At 50.4% G+C, this 23,099-nt stretch overlaps 1 protein-coding gene across 1 annotated transcript in view; it reads left to right on the forward strand.

Annotated features, from left to right (window-relative positions):
- Nucleotides 1-22,754, forward strand: part of Gan (gigaxonin) — a 32,088-nt gene extending 9,334 nt beyond the window's left edge. The window contains exons 2-11 of the mRNA XM_013013031.1: nucleotides 6,443-6,557; nucleotides 8,592-8,942; nucleotides 11,865-12,082; nucleotides 12,235-12,356; nucleotides 13,388-13,500; nucleotides 14,228-14,377; nucleotides 15,129-15,265; nucleotides 15,493-15,621; nucleotides 20,158-20,267; nucleotides 20,351-22,754. Coding sequence (XP_012868485.1) covers nucleotides 6,443-6,557; nucleotides 8,592-8,942; nucleotides 11,865-12,082; nucleotides 12,235-12,356; nucleotides 13,388-13,500; nucleotides 14,228-14,377; nucleotides 15,129-15,265; nucleotides 15,493-15,621; nucleotides 20,158-20,267; nucleotides 20,351-20,532 — 1,627 coding nt within the window. The 3' untranslated portion in view covers nucleotides 20,533-22,754. The remainder of the gene's footprint in view (nucleotides 1-6,442; nucleotides 6,558-8,591; nucleotides 8,943-11,864; nucleotides 12,083-12,234; nucleotides 12,357-13,387; nucleotides 13,501-14,227; nucleotides 14,378-15,128; nucleotides 15,266-15,492; nucleotides 15,622-20,157; nucleotides 20,268-20,350) is intronic.
- The last annotated feature ends 345 nt before the right edge of the window (nucleotides 22,755-23,099 follow it).

Genomic DNA, 23,099 nt, shown 5'->3' on the forward strand with positions numbered 1-23,099 from the left:
AGATAGGCTGGCGGTGTGGCTCGGCGTGCCCCCTGCGTGCACACCCCAGCCCTGCGGAGCCCAGGCTACCCTGCCCTGCTGTGGAGCGACTGCGGTGCACAGTGGGCGGCACTTGCCCCGCCCACCGTCGGTTAGGGATGTGACTGGGCCGGCTGCACGGATCCACGGTAGCACCCCACAGCCAGGTCCTCGGCCCCAGCGCTGTTGGCCGCCACAAATGAAAGGAGATAGACTCTTCACTAGGAGAGCGTGCGTGGGTCATCAAAGTGAAGAAAAGGGAGGCAGCCAGCCAGCCCGGCAGGGCTGCAGGAGGAAGAGCGGAGGGAGGGGGGGTAGGAGGGAGCACATGAACTCTCAGGAACTGTATGTGTGTTCCTTTTTAGGTGCAGGTCTTTTGGCCTCCTGCTGCTGTCTGACAGATAAGATCAGATGCTGTTCCTCCAAGACCAGGGTCCAGCGCCCCTCTCTTCCTGGTTCTGCATGTAACCCCTCCCTCCTCCAGGCTGCTTTGTGTGCTGTCTGTGCCACTGGCAAGACATCCATCAGCTCAGCAGCTCTTGACCGAGCAGACAAACAGCAGGCGGGCAGGCAGGCCGCTTTCAAAGCAGCCTTTTTTTTTTTTTTTACTGGTTATTTTTTAGGCATTAAAGGCGTGAGCGGGGCACCCGTGCAGGAGAGCATTGAGGATGGCAAGGCTGGCAGTAACATTAAACTTCCTGCCGAGATGCTTTACTGTGTGGCCGATTGTATGCTGGGGCTGGAGACCAGAACACAGAAAGCCCAGGCTGTGGGAGCGTCCTGATTCCTGCCATCTCACACGGCAGCCCTACCAATGGCCGATCTGTAGTGCCGAGAAACCGGGGAGAAGACGAGACCTGATTCTGAATTCAGAAAGAGCGGCTCCAGGGTGGGGGCCGGTTTCCAGTGTGACTGGGGCATTCACTGGGAAGCATTTATCCCCCTGACAACACCCTGGAAGACAAGTGCAGCTTCAAGTTGCTTAGAGACCTCTGGATTATAAATTAAAGAGATGCCAGAAGGAAAAAGACCCACAAGAAAGTTTTAAGGTACTGAGTTGGAGGCTGGTCTTTGGAGCGCCTCTCCCTGGCTAAGGGAACAGACAGGCCGCCATAGGTGGTGTTTGCCCTCCTCTCACTACTGCCCTTCTGAAAAAGAACAACAGTGTAAAGTTCACGTGGTGCAAAAGGATACATGAATGCAAAGTGATCGTAAATCTACATACTTTGTACTTGCCCTTTTTATTTATTTAGGGAGTCTGCTGCGTTTGAAAGGTCCTGGACTGCCTTCAAACGCTTTCCACTGGGGAAGAGAAAATGGACAGTGAGCATGCAAGTGAACCTGTGGCTGAATGAGGGATGGTAAAGGATCAGGAGGGGTCAGTACTAAAGTTTGAACTCAGGACTCGGTGCTTGCTAGGAAGACACACTCCCATGTGAGTCATTCTACCAGCCCGAGGGAAATCTTTTTAAGAGAGGCCCCTCCTTCCCTGCCCTCCTTCCCTGCCCTCCTTCCCTGCCCTCCTGCCCTGCCCTCCCTGGCCTGCCCTCTCTCTGCTGTGTAGGGACAAAGAGACCTCGTCTATAAGCCAGAAAGAATGTCCTCCCTCAAATCCTGACCATTGCTCCCTTGCTTTGGATTTGCTGGCTTCCAGAGCCGAGAGATAGAAATTACCATTGTTTAAGGGGGGAAGGGGACCTCCAAAATCAGAGGCTTCATCTCAAGATGACCTTTGTGAATGGGGTCTTGAGCCTCTGTTGAATAACACCTGAAAAAGAATTCCTAAATTGAAAATCTGGAACTGACAGGTTGTGACATGAGTGTCTTTTATGTGTATTTTCAAAAGGTCAGGGTGTGACCAGAACAAAGAATGAGGCTTGTTTCATTCTAGAAGAATTTTTTGCTTCACAAGTTGCTGTATCATGATTCTATCTTGGAACTCATCTTTAAATTTTAACACTTTATCTTCTGTGTGTGTGTGTGTGTGTGTGTGTGTGTGTGTGTGTCCCCACTCTTAAGTAATTGGCTGGCGCTCTACTATCTGAACCATGCCACCAACCCAAACACTTTATCTCTGAAGAAGTAAAATTTATTGACTGCTTTCCGTGAGAACTAGATTTAAATATTTTTAAAAGCTTATTTCATAGACAAAAATAGGGACCATCACCTTGACAGCTTAGATATTTCATCACTTTAAGTTAGTCTCTGGTTGTGAACAGCATACTAAATGTCTTATAGTTGTGACGTGTGTGTTACACATTTACAGTTCCTGTTCCCACATGACCTCGCTGCATAGCAGTCTGTATCTCAGCGTAACGCCCATGCCTGCCGTGTCTTCTGGGTCATTCCCTCACACCGCTGTTGCGTGTAATCCGCTTTCCCCTCCTCTGTTGGACATTTTAGGGCTTATTCCCTGTGAATAAGCCAGTTAGGAGACAACATTGGGATTCCTTTTCGTAGCATTCTGTAGCACAGGTGAGCGCCCTTCCAGCCACATCCCGGGCCAGGACCTCAAAGCAGATGTATTCTGTGAAGCCAGTGTGTAGTCCAGAAAGATGTCTCATTTAAAAACGCCGGCAATGTGGATTCGACTTGTTGGCTTGACCTCCAGGGCTATCACTTTGAAATGATGGCTCAGAACTCTTAGTTTATCTATCTTTAGAGTGAACTGTTAAAAGATGAGTGATGTTATCCAGAACAAAGATTGACAGGGTTTGTTTGTTTGTTTTTCCAATAAAGGGTCAGAAATATTTTAGGCTTTGCAGATGGTCTGTGATCTATGTCTGGGTTTTGTTTGGACCACCTTGTAGAGATACAGAATATGTTTAGCTCAATGGCCATATGAAACCAGGCAGCAAGTTATAATATGCTATCCTCTCGTCTGCATTATTAGAGTCTTAGAATGTTGGAGATATAAACTGCTTAGCTGAAGTCCACCTTGAATTCTGTTTGGTTCAGTCTCCCATAGAGTGGCAGGCTAAGGCAAATGCGTCGTCCCCACGTCTGTACTCTGTTCCTCCTCACCACCCATCCTGCTGAAAATCCTCTTCCTTCTCTAGTTTTCATTTTCCCTTCTTTCACGGCTGCTTTTCCTAGCACGCCAGAGTGCTGCCTTCCCTGGCTGGTAGGAATGAGCGCGTGTTGAATGAAGGTGTCTGTTAAACACGGATAGTGCCTCCTCTCCTGCGCTGCCCACACTCTCTGGGACACATCGCACCTCCTGTTCTGCCTTTGCTCTGCAGTTAGGCTTGCATCTCATTACTTTATTAAAGGTATGCCTTAGCCGGGCACTGGTGGCTCACGCCTGTAATCCTATCTGAGGACTGTGGTTCACAGCCAGCCCAGGAGAAGAGTCTATAAGACTCATCTCCAATTAAGCAGCGTAAATGCAAGTGGAGGTCTGGTTCTAGTATTGCCAGCCTTGAACAAAAAAGCTAAGGGACAATGCATGGGCCCTCAGTTTAAGCCCCAGAACTAGCATGAAAGAAAAGAAGAGAGAAAGAAAGAAAAGAAGCTATTGTTTTAAAAAATGTGAAATATAACTGCTAAATCAAGCGCAAACCTCCAGGTGCTTATGGTGCTCGACCTGAGGCTGTTTATCATTACCACCATTTTCTTGACTTTCAGCCTCCCCCGTTTTCTGTGACATCTGTCCCTTCTCAGTCTACTTTCTGGTGTCCTCCCTGTCTCTCCCTGTGCCTTAATTATGCCCCAGATTCTGGCCTCACCTGCCCTCTCTCCCACCTGCCTCATCCTGCCTGTCCGTGTCCCCAGTCTGTCCCCTCAGCATTGTGCCTTCCTGTTTACCTTCTACTCCAGCCGACAGTAACTCTCAGCGTGGCCTTGCTTCTCTACCCTGCTGCCGCTGGAGGGAAGTTTCCAGAATGTACTCAGATAAAACCCCCGTGTTTTCAGAGACCTGCTGGGAACTCTGAAAATAGCGAAGCACCGAGGCACCGTTCTGAAAGAAGTCCAATGGTCAGAACAACAGTAGTCTGGGCAGGACACTAAGCAGCCGTTCCAGATTGTAGCTGTGGGGTACACTACAGCCTTTCACAGCCGGGAACACACACCTTGGCTGGAGCCAGTGGCCCTCACTCGGGGGACGCCCAGGAGAGCTGGAGGTGAAGGATGTACAGAGCAGTGCTGGAGCCTCCTGTGGGGAGACCGTACCAGCTCCGGGAGACGGGCTGCAGCGTGCGCCTCGTTGGCGTTAGGTTGGCCGTTAGAGGGCTGTGCGCAGCTATTCCAGCGTGGCCCTGCCTGCCAGCCAGCGGCTGCTCCCTGAGTTTGCATTTAGTGCCGAGTGCTGTGCATTGCGCTTAGAGTCTGTCTGGCCCTGGAGGGTGGCTGTCTCTGCCCGGTGCCCTGCTTCCACGCAGCTGCCCCCTCCCAGGACCCCTGGGATCCCCACCCTGTGTGCACGGCAGAGTTTTCTTGTCATGTTAGAACTCAGCTTTTGCGTTCTCTTTGGAAAACACCATCATCCTTCTCTTGAACCCATGACTCAGAGACTCAGCTGCTCTTCTATTTCTCCTTAGTGCTGGAGCAAAGGGGCATGGTTACTCAGCAGAGACAAGTACAGACCGCTGTATTTCATCTTCACGGTGAATGACAGGCCCTCCATAGGAAGCCGCGTGCACTTGTGGGGTGTGCAGGGGCCTGGGTTCGTGGGAAGGGTGGCTGTAGTATGGAGCTCTTCAAGATTCTCATGGTGCAGGGTGGGCAGCTCCCCCTTCCATGGTACTGGCTGGCAAGGTGACACCTGGCTTCCCAGGCAGGGGACAGAGGGCGTGGGGAGCGGGGTGCAGCCAGACTTCACAAACCATCCTACATTCGGCCTTACAGGCCAGAGCGGATCACTGCACCCTGGATCTATGGCCAGCTTTGGAAGAGGTGGGCATTAAATCCTCCAGGAGGGAGAGCACACCCTCCGTACAGGATGGCCGCCATGATGGCGGGTGTGCCGGAGGCCCTGGGGTTCCCAGGCCAGCAGCAGTGGTGGGACGAGCTCTCGGTCAGTGATGCTATTTCTGAACAGCTGTGGTCATTGGATTTTTAGGGCTCCATGAAGCAGTCCCTAATTTTGCAGGATGGTTCCTAACTGTATGCTCATGATCATGTCAAATTCATACCAACTGCCACCCCATTGTTTATTAGGTATGGACAGGAAACAGGAAGCAAATCAGAGTGTCTTTCCATGCGTGCTAGACGGTGAATAGATGGCGATGAGTTCTGTAAGGAAGAGGAAAACGGAGAGGGTTGTCTGGGTGGGTTCCTGGCTGCTCTTGGAGGCCAGCTGGGGTGCTCAGCAGACCCGAGTTCCAAAGGAGGGGCGGGTGGGGAGGGTCTCTGAGGATTTTCACACATACATAGTCTTGACTTGACCTAGTTGTTCTGAGATGGGACCCCAGAATGCGCTTGTCTATAAGAGCTCTCCAGAAGGTTCTAGAAAGTCAGGTCAGGAAACTATTCCTAAAATTATGAGTCCTTCCAAGATCCAGATGAAGGGAAATTGGTTTGACTGTCAGTAAGTACAAGCTGCAATCTCTCCAGGTAAAAGGGGAGGGGCACGTGGGGAGGGGAGGAGCTCTGTTCCAGCACCTACTCTGAACCATGCATGGGCAGCAAGCCGGCTCCCTTCCCGCCTGGCCACCACTGCCTCCAACTTTGTGGTGCACTCAGTTGGCCTGTGCAAAGCTGTGTGCACCTGTTACTTCCTGTCCTCTGGCCCTCACTTGGCACAAGATTTGTTGGTGGCCCTGTGCTAGTCTCAGTGCCCCAAGACAGAGCCTACTATGGTGGCTCCCACCGATGCCCAGCCTGCTACTCAACAGGGTGAGAGGGGGCTTCCCTCTGAGACCGCTGCTATGTCCCAGACATCTGTCCATGCTTTTCTCCCATGTTTTCCCAACCTGGAGACGTGTGCCACCAAGATCTGTGACACGATGATGTCTGTGGAGGGGAGCATTGATAGCAAATTGATAACTACGCATATCCATTATGCAGAGAGTCGAGGTTCGAGGCCAGCCCCACAGGAAAGTCTGTAAGACTCTTCATCTCCAACTAACTTGGAGGCTATTGCACAGTTTGATAGAGGGCTAGCCTTGAGTGAAAAACCAAAGGGACGGTGCCCAGGCCTCAGTTCAAGCTCCGTACCAGTGCAATGAAATAGATGATAAATAAATGTCGCATTTTGAGGATTAGGGGGTATAACTCAGTGGCAAAGCATTTTCCTAGAAAGTATATGGCCCTGGCTTCAGTCTCCAGTATTGGAAAAATAAAATAACATTGTGTTGAAGTTAACCAACTAAATTTTTTAGGCAGAGGAGAATATACTAAGTAAATAGCGTATTTAGTGCATTCATATTTATACCTCTTTCTGTTCTTTCATAGAAATTTTACATTTTTTTCCTTTTCTTAGGACAAAGTTAAACTATAATCCTCCAAAAGATGATGGATCCACTTATAAGATTGAACTTGAAGGGATATCGGTAATGGTTATGAGAGAGATCCTGGATTACATCTTCAGCGGGCAGGTACGAGACCCCGGAGAGGGTGGAGGAGGGGCTTCTTAAGCCCTCGGGGGCCGTGTGAAGAAGGCTCTGCCCCTCTTTCGTGGCGCCTTCAGCGGCCGTTCCCTAAAGAAGAGCTGCCAAAGTAGGGTCGTGCACCCAAATCGAAGTCAGCGGTCTGCCGTTCCGAGCCACACTTGGACGAACAGAGCCTTTGCCAGCCGACACCACGGGCTCTGAGCACCCAGAATCCAGCCTCGCTTTGTATCCACCCTGCTGCGGGCCTTTCCATCTCCAAGGCATGGAAAGGGAAGGTTCCTTGGTTACAGGTTGTCTTGTAGACATGAGAATTCCTTTCCCAAAAAGGGATTCCCGTGGCTGAAAGACGCTAGAGCCTGCCAGCTGCCCTGTTCTGCACCGCCGCGCCCCCACCCAGCCATCCTGCTGGTTTCCCTTTGCTCTCTGGGCCCATGTGGGTTTCTAGAGATGAAACGATGCCCAGGGAAGAAATGATTTGTGACTAGACTTCTTTCTTTTGCCCTCTCCCCTCCCCCGGCTGCAGATGTTGATAGAAATTCCTGAGAAGAGTCAGGAGTGTCAGGGCGAGTTTTGAACAGGTTAGAAGATCTAATAGCCGTTACTCAGAAGGCGTTCCCTTAGTTCTCTCTGTGGTCTCCTTTGGTCCTTCCTCACTTCCGTTTTACCTCTGCCGTCTCTCCCGGTTCCCCTGCATACTTCCTCAGTATTTGGGGTACATTGCTTTCCTTCTCTGAGTGCATTCTGTCCCGACTTGATGATTTCTCATCTTTTTGAAGTGTGTGGTGTGATTTTCGAATAGTGCCTCCTCTTCTTTCTAAGCACAGGCAGTGGGCGTTCATGTGTGTAATTGTTAAAGATGAATGAATTTAAAGCAATTTTAGGACCGCCCTTAAAATCCTCGTGGCACTGTAAGAGCATTGTAAGAGCAGCCTTTCGTGTGACGTGGTACATCTGTACTCTGTACAGGTGTTAGTTCAGCGAGCACACATCCCAGTGCAGGCGTGGGTTGAACCACAGACTACAAATCCACTATGTGATCAGTCCCTGATTTTAAGTTTAAAACTTTAAATGTATAGTATAAGCTGTAACAGACTCCTGCATTGGCATTTCATTTGGTTAAGATATAATTTAGGAGTTTGGATACGCACTGCCTTCCCGCTACCTGCAATGAATGTCCTGTGGGTGGGCAAGGTTCCCTTGTGTGTGGCTCAGTACTGAGTCATACGGTTCAGTTGCTCGGTGTCTATTTTCAAGTGTGGTGTGCATGCTTGGCCTGTGCTGCCAGTGCTTCTGGCACTGTGAATTCCCTGGCCTCAGAGTGCAGGCGGCCCCCTCTCACGGGGCCCTCGTGACGGTCACCATGGATGGCCAGCACGTGGCCAGCATGGATCTCCACGTTGCTTTGCTGTTATGGAGAAACTGGAGTGGGTAGAGAAAGAACACAGGAAATGCAGGGGGAGCACTCAATCCTAAGGGCGGGGCCCTTAGGCAGAGGACTCAGTCTGGAAGGTAGTGGGATGCTCAGTTGCTGTTGCACCTGGGACCCTGTCTGAGCATTCGGAGCGGGACCCAGGAGGCCATACAAACCCCTCTGCTTTGAGAGCTTGCACGCACATGGCGTATTTGAAGGCAAGGTTTTCAACAGCTCGGGTGTGCATATAAGGGAAACGCCCTTTGGTTCCCATAGAAAGGTAAAGGACCTGCTTGCTACGTCTTTCAGCCAGGTGTCTGTGAGTTACAGAAGTGAGCACCTGGCCAGGTCCTCCCTGCAGGGGAGTAAATGCCAGCCCAGTAGGGGCAGGGCTGGAAAAATGAACCAGATCTGCCATGGTAGAGGGGTGGAAGGCCCCCGGGTGTCTCCAGTGTTTGAACACATGGGCTGTACTGACCATGAGATGGCCAGCATTCATTCACCTCAGACATACGAAATGGAAATTTTGTGTAGGCTGACTTACTAGACGAGTGGTTTGAGTTCAACTACCTCCATTCAAATACAGAATGTTTCTGGTCCTCTTACAGATCAGGCTCAACGAAGACACAATCCAAGATGTTGTCCAGGCAGCTGACCTGCTGCTACTGACGGACCTAAAAACCCTGTGCTGCGAGTTCCTAGAAGGCTGCATCGCAGCCGAGAACTGCATCGGCATCCGTGACTTCGCGCTGCACTACTGCCTGCACCACGTGCATTACCTCGCCACCGAGTTCCTGGAGACGCACTTCCGGGATGTGAGCAGCACGGAGGAGTTCCTCGAGCTCAGTCCTCAGAAGCTCAAGGAGGTGATTTCTCTAGAGAAGCTAAACGTTGGCAACGAAAGATACGTGTTTGAAGCAGTGATCCGGTGGATAGCGCACGACACTGAAATAAGAAAGGTACCTGTCACTTACAACACGCTCTCCTGTGGCCTTTGCACTCATTCTTAATCTCAATCCCAATTGTTTTCTCTTCTTCAACTGGAAAGACACCTAGCAGGCTGTGACCTAAAAGGTCATCAGATGGGCGCCGGTGGCTCACATCTATAACCTCCGCTGCTCATGAGGCTGAGACCTGGAGGATCACGATTTGAAGCCAGCCTGGGCAGAAAAGTCCATGAGAGATTGCATCTCCAGTTAACCAGCAAAATGCCAAACTGAAGGCATGGCATAAGTGATAGGGTGCCAGCCATGAGCAAGAGTGCAAGGCCCTGAGCTCAAGTCTTGGCGCTGGCATGTGTGCACACACGCATACCCTCCCAAACACACATGATACCTGGAAAACACCGGCCCATCTCACATGAAAGTGCTGGTCTTTCAGACTGCTCCCAGTCAGCTGCTAGTTCCATGCAGGTAGGAATTGCGGGAGGTTAGGAAAAGACTGAAGGTTGGCAGTCCTGGGCTCTCAAGTACCTAAGGCCTAGGGCTGGTAGGGCTAGAGGCACACAGCTGTAAGGCCTGAGAGCTGAAGGCCTGTTGCTCCAGACTTTAGAAGCCAGAGACTCAAGGTTCTCGGCACTTGGGGTGACTGCTGCTCTGGGCTTTAACCACCAGTGGCCTTGGGATTGGTCATCTACTGCTTCCAACCACAGTGAGCGCAGCAGGCAGTGCCGAATGGTGTTAGTGCTCCTGAGTGGGCCTTGGGTATTGGGTCCCGTAGCTCCCACAGTAGTTGATATTACAGCTCTTCAGCCTCAGGGTACCCAGAACCCTGGATCTTAAGGCTTTGCTGCTTCCAGAAAGCCTCCCACTGACTGGTCTGCAGGTTCGCAGCCCCGCCCAGCCTCGGTCTCCCCTGCTTCTGGAGCTCATCAGCTGTCTCCTGGCTGCTGCTGACTCCCCTCCTGTTATCACCCAGACTACCGTACTAATAGCAATGGTGAAGAGACGCTGGAGATGCCTTGCCCTAGGCCTGATGTGGCAGCACAGCTGACTCAAGAAGTGACCTGGGCATCCGGCTCCCGCTGCCAGTGAGGGAAGCGGTCCACCCAGTCACAGTGCTCCCCCACCCAGGTGACAGTGACCGCTAGAGTCCAGTGGAAGCTGCTAGAAACAGTGCCCGCAGGAGCCAGAGTTGTGCTTTGGCAGCAGAGGCTGTGGCGGCTGGGCAGCTTCCTCCCGGCCTCTGTGGAGGGCAGATCTGCTCGGCTGGCCTCACCCACACCTGGACACAGCCATCAGGCAGATCGCCCTGGCCCCAGCACCTCAGCTTATTTAAAGGAAAAGCACACACTTAAAGGGACTTACATAGAAAGTCTGTTGTTGACATTAGCAGGGTACCAGTGGGGAGAGTTGGGTCATTTTGCCTGTATCAAGGCCCTTCTGTCAAGACCCATGTGTCTCATAAAATGCCCAAAGATAATGTCCCACGCAGGGAGCAGAATGTCCTTCATAGGTGCTTTTCACAAGGAAGCGCATTTCAGGCTTGTGGGGCATCTCCACCTTTGCTCTCAGCATCCATCCTGCCCTCCTCCATTGCAGGGTTTACCCCTCCCAGGAGGCTGTACCACCAGCAGGTGGGTGGGGGAAGGGGCCCGGCCCTAAGAGCTCCCATGAGGCCCTCCATGCTGGGAGAAGCTGGAGGGCTCTGGAGGTTCCTGGGGGGTACCGCTTCAGATCCCAGTTGGTACGGTGTGGGGAGTGGGCCAAACCTCAGAGCTTTGGTTGCTTTGTGAAGGAGAGAGTAGCTCCAATTACTCATTTCAGAATAAGAAATAAATTGTGTTGGCTTCAGAGTGGATTTCAAAATGTATAATTGCACTATTAAGTGTTGTGGGTGACTGCTGACTTAAGTTATAATGATTATCTTGTAATTATTTTAATTCTATAGCCTGAGACTGTGTACATTTGGAAACTAGTTTTAGTTGGGATGCATAATGTTCTTTTTCCAAGTTAGGAAAGAAGACTGTTCCTCCTTTGTTCTGTGGGCAATCTGAACCTGTGCTATAAAGAATACTGGCTTTGGTTACTTAAAACATAGAAAAGTATGCCTAAAATAATTGTACCACTTAGTAAATTAATCATACATAGAATCAACTAGACAGTTGGTTCTGATGTTATTGAACAGCACAGTGTTCACATTGTGCACCTTAGACATTTTTGAACTGGGATCTGCATTGGCAGAAGTGATCATATGTTAGAGTGTGTGTGTGTGTGTGTATGTTGGCAGAAGTGATCATATGTTAGAGAGTGTGTGTGTGTGTGTGTGTATGTTGGCAGAAGTGATCATATGTTAGAGAGTGTGTGTGTGTGTGTGTGTGTGTGTGTGTGTGTGTGTTGGCAGAAGTGATCATACGTTAGAGTGTGTGTGTGTGTGTGTGTTCCTGGCACTTGAACTCAGAGCCTCGTGCTTCCTAGGCAAGCACCCTACCCCTCGAGCCCCACCTTCAGCTTTTTTTGCTCTAGTAATTTTGTAGGATTTTTTTCACACAGAGTCTCACAGTTTTGCCTGGGACTGGCCTCCAACCAAGATTCTTCCTTCCTATGCTTCCTGAGTAGCTGCGATTTTAGCTGTTTACCATCATGCCTAGCTTGTTTTGTTGTGATTTGAAGTCTTGCTAACAATTTTTTGTCCAGGCTAGCCTCAAATCGTGATTCTCCTATATTTGCCTCCCAAGTAGCAGAGATTACAGGCAGGAGCCACCATACCCAGCCCTCAACTGATCATTTTGAAAAGTTGAAAACTCCCCGGAGACTATGGGAGGCATATCCAAGCAGTACTGGCACTGCCAGCTTGCCTGGAAATGATCAGACTGTTGGCACTTGAGTTTTCAGTGAGTCGGAACCCTTTGTCGTCCCCCTTCTGCCCGCCCTGTCCTGCAGGTCCACATGAAGGACGTCATGTCAGCACTCTGGGTCTCGGGGTTGGACTCCAGTTACTTGCGGGAACAGATGCTGAATGAACCGTTAGTGCGAGAAATTGTCAAAGAGTGCAGCAACATCCCCCTCAGCCAGCCGCAGCAGGGGGAGGCGATGCTGGCCAACTTCAAGCCGAGGGGCTACTCGGAGTGCATTGTCACGGTCGGCGGGGAGGAGCGAGTGTGAGTGCCGGTGGGGTGGGGGGTGGGGGGGCGCGTTGGGCCGGTGCTATATCTGAAGTGATTGGTTTTGTGTAGGTTGCAGACATTTTCTGTAGCACTAAGTTAGCCGTGGTGATTGTAAGCTGAGCCATAGCAATTCCTTCTTTCCCCAGCTCTCGGAAACCAACTGCAGCCATGCGGTGTATGTGCCCCCTCTACGACCCCAACAGGCAGCTCTGGATTGAGCTGGCCCCTCTGAGCATGCCCAGGATCAACCACGGCGTGCTCTCGGCAGGTACGTTTGCACACAGCCACGTGGTACAGCATTTGGGGGTTACACCAACCCAAAAACGTCTTTTGAAAGATGGGTACTGGTGTCTCACGCCCGTCATCCTAGCTACTCAGGAGGCTCAGTCTGAGGATCACAGTTCAAAGCCAGTCTGGGCAAGAAATTCCATGAGACTCGTATCTCCAATAAACCACCAGAAAACCGGAAGTGGCACTGTGGCTCAAGTGGTAAGAGTGCTCGCCTTGAGCTGAAGAGCTGAGGGACAGCGCCCAGGCCCAGAGTTCAAGCCCCATGACCAACAAAAAAAAAAAACAAAAACTTTTTTTGAGACCATGTCTCACTGACCCAGATTGAGTTTTTGTTCCTGCTGTTTCGTTTTGTTTTGTTTTTTGGTTGATATGTTTTGATAGTGTGCTGGTACAGGGGCTTGAACTCAAGGCCTTATACTCTCACATGACTTTTTCAGCTCTAGGCTACCACTTGATCACTTGAACCGTACCTCCACTTCCAGTTTTTGGCTGATTAACTTGAGTCCCTATTCAGGCTGTTTTCAAATCTGAGTGCCTGAGTCGCTAGGGCTCCAGGCTCATGTTTATCCAGCACCTTAGATGTGTTTTGCAGAAGGTTAACATAATTCACTGTAACACGAAATAGGAAATTCAACAATTACACTTGGATCCTGGTTTAAATGTAAAGCACACCCAGGTGCTGGGCTCTGGGTGTTCCTGGGGTCAGAGAACAGAGGGCCATGGCTCAGAAGCTGCTTGAGACCCAGAGCCGGGGCATGGGGCAGGTCAGAGCCATGACTCGGAGCTGCCTGGACATGGAGGCAGTGCCAGCCTCCCTCTCACGCTACAGGGGTTGGGCATCTTCTAGAGTCTAAGGAGCCAAGCATGACGGTCTGGGTGTCCTGAGTGGCGCACAGTGTGGCTGTCGCCAAGGCACCGATCCGGTGCGGTAAAGGCTGGCTCCTGGCTCATGGTGCTCCCAGGCCAGGGAGTCGTGATTCAGGGGTTGCATGTGTCTCCTCTTTGCAGAAGGATTTCTGTTCGTATTCGGGGGCCAAGATGAAAACAAGCAGACCTTGAGCTCTGGAGAAAAGTACGACCCTGACGCCAACACGTGGACTGCACTACCCCCCATGAACGAGGTGAAGTTCACGTTCGTTCTTGCTTTCTCCTCGGCCCTTTGTTGTGTGTTCTGCAATAGGAGCCGAGAAGCCCGGCCTGGCCTCTGCCTCTTGCCTGCCCTCAGTCCACCTATTTCCTTGGCCTCGGTTTCCTCCACAGACCTAATGGGGCCTGGGGTCCCTGCCGACAGTGGCCTCCCCCAGGGATGGGGGGCTTGTTCCCCCATCTCCACATGCCTTCCCCCGCCTCAGCTCCCTCTCCTATTCCGTACGCCACCTCTTCACACAGTGGGTCTTCACAGGTGCTAAGGTGGGCTGGCAGCAGGCAGTCTCCTCTGCTCTGGTCAGCATTGTCTGAGCTGGGTGCTGGATACAGAAGACGCTGTGACCTACTGTCCCATGTGGAATTCCCAGCTCTGCGGGAACTACCTGCCTCCCAGCCACGACTAGTCTTCTGTGGAGCCTTAACTCACTCATCCTGCCTTACCACTGCCATATGCAAACACTTTTGACAAGCCAGTCGCCACCTAAGGAATTCCTGTAGCTTTTTGTGTGTTGAGGAGTAACGGCTCTGCCGGCACAGGCAGGTCCTGAGTCGTGCTGGCTCTGGCTCCTGTGTCTCCTGTGAGCCATCGGGAATTCCTCTGGGGCAAAGAGCTCTAGGGAGAAGCACTCCTGGTGTCTTCCCCGGAACACCGGAGAAAACCATGTTGGCCCTGTCACCACACGCATCTCTGTGTCTCCTCAGGCCAGACACAACTTCGGGATTGTGGAGATCGATGGCATGCTGTACATCTTAGGAGGGGAGGATGGCGAGAGGGAGCTCATCTCCATGGAGTGCTACGACATTTACTCAAAAACGTGGACGAAGCAATCCGATCTGACCATGGTCAGAAAGGTGAGGATGGTGGCTTGTCACGACTGATTTCTTTACACACTGCATTTTAATGAATGGTCCTCGGGGGTCCAAGGGGCCAGGTTTGTATGGTTTGTGTGTTGTGTTGTGTTCCTGGGGAAGGGAAATAACAAAATGCTGAAATAGGGATACAGGTCGACCCATTGTAACAATGAGATGTACAGGACCCTATGTTAAAAACAAACGGTGCGGGGAGGAGTTGGGGAGGTGGGGAGGGAAGAGATGATAGGTGGAAAACAAAGGAGGGGGTAACAATGCTCAATAGGAAATGTACTCATTACCTAACTGATGTAACTGTAACCCTCTGTATAGTATATATATTTTTATATATGTAATTTTTGCATATTTTATATAATATATAACATATAATTATATGTAATTATATTACATATATAAAATATAAAAAATAAAAGTAAGTAAACCAAATCTTTCCCTAAAGATCTTAAGATGCTCTTTGCACAAATTACTATCTAATTCATCTAGTCTTAAGAATAAACGGTCTTGGGGCTGGGAAGGTAACTCAGCGGTAGAGTGCATGCCTTGCAAGCATGAGGCCCTGGGTTCGATTCCTCAGCACCACATAAGCAGAAAAAGCCAGAAGTGGCGCTGTGGCTCAAGTGGTAGAGCGCTAGCCTTGAGCTGAAGAGCTGAGGGACAGCACCCAGGCCCAGAGTTCAGGCCCCATGACTGGCAAAAAAAAAAAAAAAAAGAATCAACAGTCTTCTCCTTTCAGATTGGCTGCTATGCAGCTATGAAAAAGAAAATCTATGCCATGGGCGGAGGGTCCTATGGAAAGCTGTTTGAGTCTGTGGAATGCTACGATCCAAGGACACAGCAGTGGACGGCGATCTGCCCGCTGAAGGAGAGGAGGTGAGCGAGGTGGCGGTGTGTGCGGGGGCTGACTGCTGATGAGGAGCGGTCTCGTGGCCCAAAGCCTAGATGTGCTCCTGCTTTCTAATGGGGAACCTGATAGGTATTTGACTCGGTGTCTGCTAACCAAGGAAGGCCTGCTGTGTGTGAAACACGGGCTGTGGCCGTGAATCAAGCAGTGGAACCCAGGTCTGGTTAACCCATGCCTCTGTGCTCCGGCCTTCCAGGTTTGGAGCGGTGGCCTGTGGCGTCGCCATGGAGCTCTACGTGTTTGGCGGAGTCCGAAGCCGAGAGGACATCCAGGGCAGTGAGATGGTCACCTGCAAGTCTGAGTTCTACCACGACGAGTTTAAAAGGTACCGTGAGCAGCCATTCATTCCCCTGCGCTTCCAGAAGCAGGCTGTCAACGCCATTCCTTACACAGTCAGGCTGTAGCTTTGTGTAGTTTCAGTTTCAAGCTGTTTTATTGAATTGTCTCTTCAAGAGATATATCCAGCACATGCTATATATTTATTCAGTTACTTCAGACTTAAAGGAAAGCCATAGAAAGAGATCTCTAGTGCAGGACATAGCAAAGCAGTGCTGGCTCACTCCTATAATCCTTGCTACTCAGAAGGTGGAGATCTAAGGATCATGGTTCAAAGCCAGTCTGGGTAGGCAAGTCTGTGAGACTCTTATCTCCAGTCAACCACCAGATAGCCACAAGTGAAGTTATGGTTCAAGTGATAGAGCACCAGCCCTGAGAAGAAAATCTAAGGGACAGCACCCAGGCTCTGAGTTCAAGCCCCAGTACCAGCACACACGGATGCAGAACTGATCTTAACCTTGAGTTGCTTAAAATCACTTATTGGCTCCCTGTAATTTTCAGGCAAAAGCTTTATCTCCCTAACTCGGATGGCCTTTGTGTGCTGTTTTACTGCCGCCCACCCGAGAGGCCTTAGGGCAAGCCACGTTCCTCCAATCCTGTCTGAGTATCTTCAGGTGTATGTTTGTGTGCCACTGCTTCTGCCTTACGTTTTCCTGCCACTGTTCGTCCCCTCCACGAGAGCCTGTCCTCCCATCTCCCAGGCTCACTCAGGCCTTGGCCATGTTGCCCCTGCGCCCACCTGGTCAGGGCCTGCATTGTCTGAAGACACCTTCGGGCTAAGTTCCACTTGCCCCTCTGGTCTGCACAGAGGCTCAGATGTTGGGTAAATGGACCAATCAGTGTGTGCCTGTGACAGTCCTTCCTTCCTGCCCTCTCCCACACACCTTACCCAGGAGAGGCTGCCTGCTGTGTGCTCTTGTTACCAGAAGGGGGTGCCATAGTGCATATTTGGTTTCTTATTATTTAAGACTTGGGCAAACAATGAACAGAGACCAGAACATTAGAAATGCATATCGGTGCTACCTACCTTTTAAGGTATTTTAAATTTAGGACATTGCATAGCCTTTTTTCATTTCCAATTACTGAGGGAGTCTCTTAGGAAAGAAAATATATTAGACAAGCAATGAGACAAATTCAGAGGGTGTCTTATATATGGAAGGGTTGGGAAGAGAACCTCAAAGACAACTGCATTTCTTTCTCCTTCATCTGTTGTCACAGCAGCTTATTGACCAAGGAATAAAATACTATATTAATTTTCTGTCTAAATGAATCTCGAGAAAGTCTGTCCATGTTCATTAGCATGCAGAAGCAATGTGTTTATATTGACACACGCTGTTTTCATAATGACCCGACTACTGTGTCGACAGCGTGGGCCGCCCTGGCCCGTTGTGGGGACGTCAGCCTGGCAGATGGTTTTGCCACTCTGTGCTGGTCGTGTAGGCTTGGGTCTGCTTCTGGGTGGGCTGTAACTTGTCAGGGCCTCTATGCTCCCAGAAGTCTGTTGCATATTTGTAGTTGGTGAACTTTAAATATAACTTATTTTAAGTCCATAATCATCCAACGATTTGTTGCTATTTAGGAGACAATAAATTAAATGTATACACCTTCTACTTCCTTACTTCTAGGCTCCTGATGTTCATTTGTAAATAGAATGACAAAAGCTAAGGTCTCCAGTCAGTGTAACAGAGAGGATCTTCGTGCATAGACAGCGCTGAACATGTGGCCAGCCTGCCGTGCTGAGTGTCAGCTCTCTACTCCCTTGCGCTCAGTGGCCTCTGAGCGACAGGGGGGCGGGGTCCTGTCTCCCATGTGAGCGTGTGGCCGAGCTGGGATCCGAACACAGGCATCCTGGGGCCCCAGCATCGTCCTCAACTGCCACACTGACTTGGGAGACACAGCCTTGCCCATAATCGTCCCCAGGGAAGATACTGTCTAGGATGTTCTATTTGTACATTATGGAAACTTCCAGATGAGCAGTCAGTATTCGACTGGAGACCATTTTGATTGTTTCTACGTAATCTCTTGTCTTCCTGTCTTTGTTCTCTATTTTTAGGTTAGAATTTTCCTGGGAAAATGCCAAGTCTTATTATTTTCTGTTTCTGAAAAAAAAAAAAATCCAAAACTACTAGAAGGAAAGCACAGGCATTGCCATAGCTATTGCCAGATCTGACAGCGACAGACTCCGAGAGACAGGGCCTTTGGCGTCCTCCTCCCCGGGCTGGCGGGGTAACATGCCGTCCTCCCATCCTCTGACTCTCCCCTGCTATCTTACCTTTATACTCTCTGTGAGGTTTTGCACGACACCCTGGTAAGCCAACATACTGTACTGGGGCTTGAACTTCTGAGTTGTGCTCTTGTTTGGCTTTTTCACTCAAGGCTGGTGCTCTACCACTTAAATCACAGCTCACTGCCCATTCCCTGCACTTCTGAAAGATGAATTAGATAAAACCTTTGATCATCTCGCCGGCACCTAGCTGCTCAGGAGGCTGAGCACTGAGGATCACGGTTCAAAGCCAGCCCAGGCAGGAAAGTCCATGAGACTCATCTCTAATAAACCACTCAGAAAACCAGAAGTGGTGTTGTGGCTCAAGCGGTAGAGTGCTCACCTTGAGCTGAAGAGCTGAGAAACAATGCTCAGGCCCAGAATTCAAACCCCACGACTGACAAAAAAAAAAAGAAAACTTTGATCATCTCATTTCTCTGCTCTACCACTTGAGCCACACTTCCAGCTCTGCTTTTTTTTATATTTTGGAGAAAGAGTCTAGTGAACTTTTCTCCCAGGGCTGGCCTCAAACCATGATCCTCCAGCTATCCACCTACTCATTTTAAATAGGCCTTGTGTGCTGTCTTCCCATCTGAAGCAGCCTTTTTCCCTGATCAGAGCAAGGTCCTCAAGCTTGCTTTCCTTCCTTACCTCCCTGAGTTATGGCTCTGTGACCACCCAGCGAACTTTCCAGTATTGACTTTTCAGTCCTGAAGTCTGTACAGTTCATTTGTGGAGAAAGTTGTGTTCTGAAATTGGCTTTCTCCTCTTCCTCCACTTGTTTCCCCTTCCATACCGAGTGGGGCAGTGGTGGCTGCATTCGAACTCCCTCCTTTCCCCTTTCTGGGCGTGGTGGTGGTGGCGGCGGCTCCACTGGACTCCCAGCCTGAGCCCAGCATGAGTCACTTTACAGTTGGCAGTTGTCGATGGCTCATTCTCTTGAGAACGAGTTCTGGGGTTTTTTTTCTGGCTCTTATTTAGTTGAGTAATTCTGGATTGCAACCAGGAAGGGCAGTGTGAGTGTGGTAATGGAGGCCGTGGGTCTTCACCCCTGGCCGTGGGGAGGGTGGCGGGTGGGCACTGCAGCGGGTGGGGTTCGATCTCACAGCAGCTGCAGGTGGGCCTGGTCCAAGGCCCAATTTTGAGACAAGCAGATGCACTCCCCTGGAGGCCTCTGCCTCCCTCTTCTTCCTGGGGTTCTGTGCTTCAGTTTGGCAATCCTGGTTCCCACAGGCGCCTCACCCAATTTCCGATTCGCGATGGCTGGCTTAGCTGCCCAGGGCTGCCCCGCAGGCTGCCTGCGGAGAAGGAACTGGAAGCCATGCTGAGTGGGCTCATTGCTCAACCTGCAGCTGCTCTGTGCCGTCGGCCTGCTTTAGTCAGTGTGCAGGGCTCTCTCGTAGCCGGCGTTTGTTTTGTCCAGAGGTTACAGCAGAGCCTGTGAAGGCATCCGGACAGCTCAGGCTCTGTGGCTCCTCTCCTCCCTCTAGCCCCACCCTCTCCTGCTTCGTCCTTGGCCTCTGAAGCTCGCAGCTCTGTGTTTCCAGAGTTTTGACTTCTCAAAGTACACATCATGGAGGCCTCCAGCCCTGCCTTCCCTCCCCAAGGCGTTGCAGCCAAAGACAGTGTTTCCTTGTTCATTACAAAATCACTTGCACACAAAATTTGCTCTCAGCCAGGCATTGGCAGCTCACGCCCGTAATCCTAGCTACTCAGGAGGAGGATGAGATGTAAGGATCATGGTTCAAAGCCAGCCCAGGCAGGAAAGTCTGAGACTCTTCTTTCTAATTAGCTAGCCAAAAAAACCAGAAAAACCAGAAGTGGAGCTACAGCTCAAATGGTAGAATGCTAGCCTTGAGCAAGAAAAAGCTTTGGGCCCAGGCCCCAAGTTCAGGCTCCAGTATTAGCACTAAATAAAAAAGAGAGAGGCATTTTCTCATCGCCCTTCCCACAGAACCAGCAATTCAATAAGTCTGCAAATAAATAAATAAATAGCCCCTTCTCGTTCATAAGTTTGATTCACAGTGGCCAGAAATTGGAAGCCACCTACGTGAGCCTAAGGAAGTGAGTAGATGAACAAATTCCGGTTCATCCTGGTAGTGGAATACTACTTGGACATAAAAAGGAGCAGATCACTGGTTCACTCCAGCGGGCAGGCGGAAGCACAGTGGAGCTCCCCCGCAGGAGGGTCCCCGCATTCTGTCGTCCTGAACGCTGGTCACTGCACACCCTTCCTCACTGTGCTCTGGGCTTTGTCTGCAGGTGGATCTATCTCAACGACCAGAATCTGTGCATCCCCGCCAGCTCCTCGTTCGTGTATGGCGCTGTCCCTATCGGAGCCAGTATTTATGTAATCGGAGACCTGGACACAGGTAGGAGCGCTGCCGCTGAGGCTATGTAGAAGTTGTTTGTGGACCCGGAGGCCCCGGTCCTCACCTTTGCTGTCTGTCTCCAGGCACCAATTACGACTACGTGCGGGAGTTTAAGAGAAGCACCGGGACCTGGCACCACACGAAGCCGCTGCTCCCGTCTGACCTCCGCCGCACCGGGTGTGCGGCCTTACGCATCGCCAACTGCAAGCTCTTCCGCCTGCAGCTGCAGCAGGGCCTGTTCCGGATCCGAGTCCACTCGCCCTGAGGAGCCGAGCAGCAGGCAGGTCCCGCCGGCGCGCACGCACAGCGCAGCCTAGCCCAGCCCATCACCCGAGACCTGCTCTGCGGGGCGTGGGTATGGCCACTCCGCTTAGAAGCTTGCAGGGAGGCCGTGTAACTGTTGCAAAGCTAGCTCCTCCAGCTGAGGCGTCCGCAGAGCATGGAGGGTGGTGAACCTGGAGGGCAGGAGGGCTGGAGGGGGTGGAAACCAGGCCAGATAAGCAGAGAGTCCCAAGCGCCCCTTTGCCCAAGAGGGTGTGGGGGTGCTGGACTCCTGTGATCACGGGTGTGGCTTTGGTAAACCAACGACAGATCCATATATGCAAATCAACATATCCAAACATAGCAAGAGTGTGTTCTGCTACGCCCGGATGGGTGTGCCACGCCGAACCTACCAGGGAGTGGGGTTTGTGCCTAACGCGTTCCACGGCACTCTGCCGGTTAGTCTCCATTTACCACTAGTGCTCTGTCCTAAGAATCTTCTTTAAAACTGTATCCTGATGGACTGAAACCAAGGTAAAATTTCTCCGTGAAGACTGGGCCAATGGCTGCGTCCCGCTGCAGCCCTGCGTGTGTCTCGATTCTGGTATCGTGCTGTGGTTTCTGGCGGGGAGTTTTTGGGGTGCGAAGGCTCACACGATGACATTCCCCTCTAGTGGTCACAGCCATTTTATTTCTGGGAGGAGACTTTAGAAGAGAAAGACCCAAGTCAGACAACAAGAAAGGACTGCTATGACTTAGAAAAAAAAAAGACTGTCTAATAGGATGCGTAGGGATCAAAAACTTTTTAATATAATCTGCCTGAAAGCACACAAAGTCCTGTTTACTACTGTGTAGCACTCCAGAATGCGTCTTGAGAGTGTGAGTCTGTGTTAAGAATCTAGTCTTTGTGAGCGTATTTCCAATGCTATTCTCTGGTGAGAGTTTTAGACAAATTATGTTCTGAGTAACATTTGGCTGGTAGAATAAACTACCTCAAGTTAATTTCATTCTGTTCCTAGTAGAGCAGATTTCCTCTCTTCTCTCTCCTCCGTGTCCCGTCAGTCCATTTTCCCCTTAGCCCTCCTCCCCTCTTCTCACTGGGAGAAAAGAATTCTTTCATTTAGCCAGACTTACCTTGTTACTTTGGTTTCATCAAATTACCTTGTGTGAAATCAGGGACTTCAAAGTGCTTGATTACTTCATAGTTTGAATTTTATGCAATATCAAATTTCTAATCAATTTACTATCAAGTTCATTTCTAATTGTTTTCTATGGCTTTTTTTCTCTTAGAATCGGGTTACAAGGACATGGTAACGTTTTGTCTTAATGATTCATAAATGTGTAAATACATCCTCTGGTGTAACTTGGAGAACAGGGATTTCTTGTAGAAGCTTCCTGTTGGGGATGTGCGTGTGCTGCTCACAATATGCACACGAACCACCACTGTGTCTTCCCACCCGAGGACACGAGAAGGGAGACCCTCCTCCTGTAGGTCAGTCAGCACGCGGGAGAGGCCACAGAGAAGGTCAGGCGTGACACCGTAGCTCTCCGCTCTGGGCCAGAAGAGACGGTGTCCGGTGTTTATCTTCCCCTGGAAGCCCTGAGCCGGGTGTGCAGCACATCCCTACAGCCCAGTCATTCAGGGCCAGTCTGTGAGGCTTTGAGTGTATTGTTTGTCGGGCACCTGTGGACAGCGCATTCCCCAAGGCATTAGGTAGCTTTTCACCAAAGCAAACCACATGATCACCACAAAGCAAGAACACCCGCTTTCTGTGATGAGCTGCTAGTTTGCTTTGGTGAAATATCCTGCCCAGAGCAGGACGTAGCTGTATGGACGCTGCTGTGGGGACATGGTGACATCTTGTGATGGTCATGATGGTCCGCAGTGTCCGTGTAATGCTCGACATTTAAAATTCCTGCTGGTCCCCGCCAAGCCTTCCCCGGGAGTCAGTGGTCCCCCGTTGCGCTGTGAGCAGCACCCGCAGGACTTGGTGGGTTCACCTCAGAAACCTCAGATTCATTTTCAGTTCAGTTCATCGATGCCGTAGCTGCAGAAATCAGACAATGTTTTATAAACTAAATTTGCCAAGATGCAATAACCACCAAAAGCTGCTTGGTGCCAAACGTCTTTTTCCTGTATATAAATCGTGTCCTGCCCTGTTGAAGCATTGGGTGTGTTTAATTTTCTTCTGTTCTAAAATAATCATGACCTTTTTTTTTTTTGTAAACTGCACTAATTTCAGTATTGTGAAATAAATTATATTCATGCAGGTTTGTGTTTAACCCTCCCAGATATGCCTTGAGATGTGTTTTCCGGGTAAACTGCAGGCAGTCTCTGATCGAGTGTAGGTTGGAGCTGGAGATTGAAGCAGATCTTAAATGTTAAATTCTATCATCCGTGGGGAGGGGATGTTCTTTCGTCACCCCGCCAACAGAAGGAGAGTTGTCTCAGGTCAGAGTAAGCGAATATTTAAAGGAACTCACTCATGCAAGGGTCTAAAGCAGGTTTATTTCTTTCTTTGTTTCATATATCCAAGCATAGATTTTTTTTCAAAGATGTACGTGTTTAAT

This window comes from Dipodomys ordii, unplaced genomic scaffold, assembly GCF_000151885.1.
Source record: "Dipodomys ordii isolate 6190 unplaced genomic scaffold, Dord_2.0 Scaffold18, whole genome shotgun sequence".
Taxonomy (NCBI): domain Eukaryota; kingdom Metazoa; phylum Chordata; class Mammalia; order Rodentia; family Heteromyidae; genus Dipodomys; species Dipodomys ordii.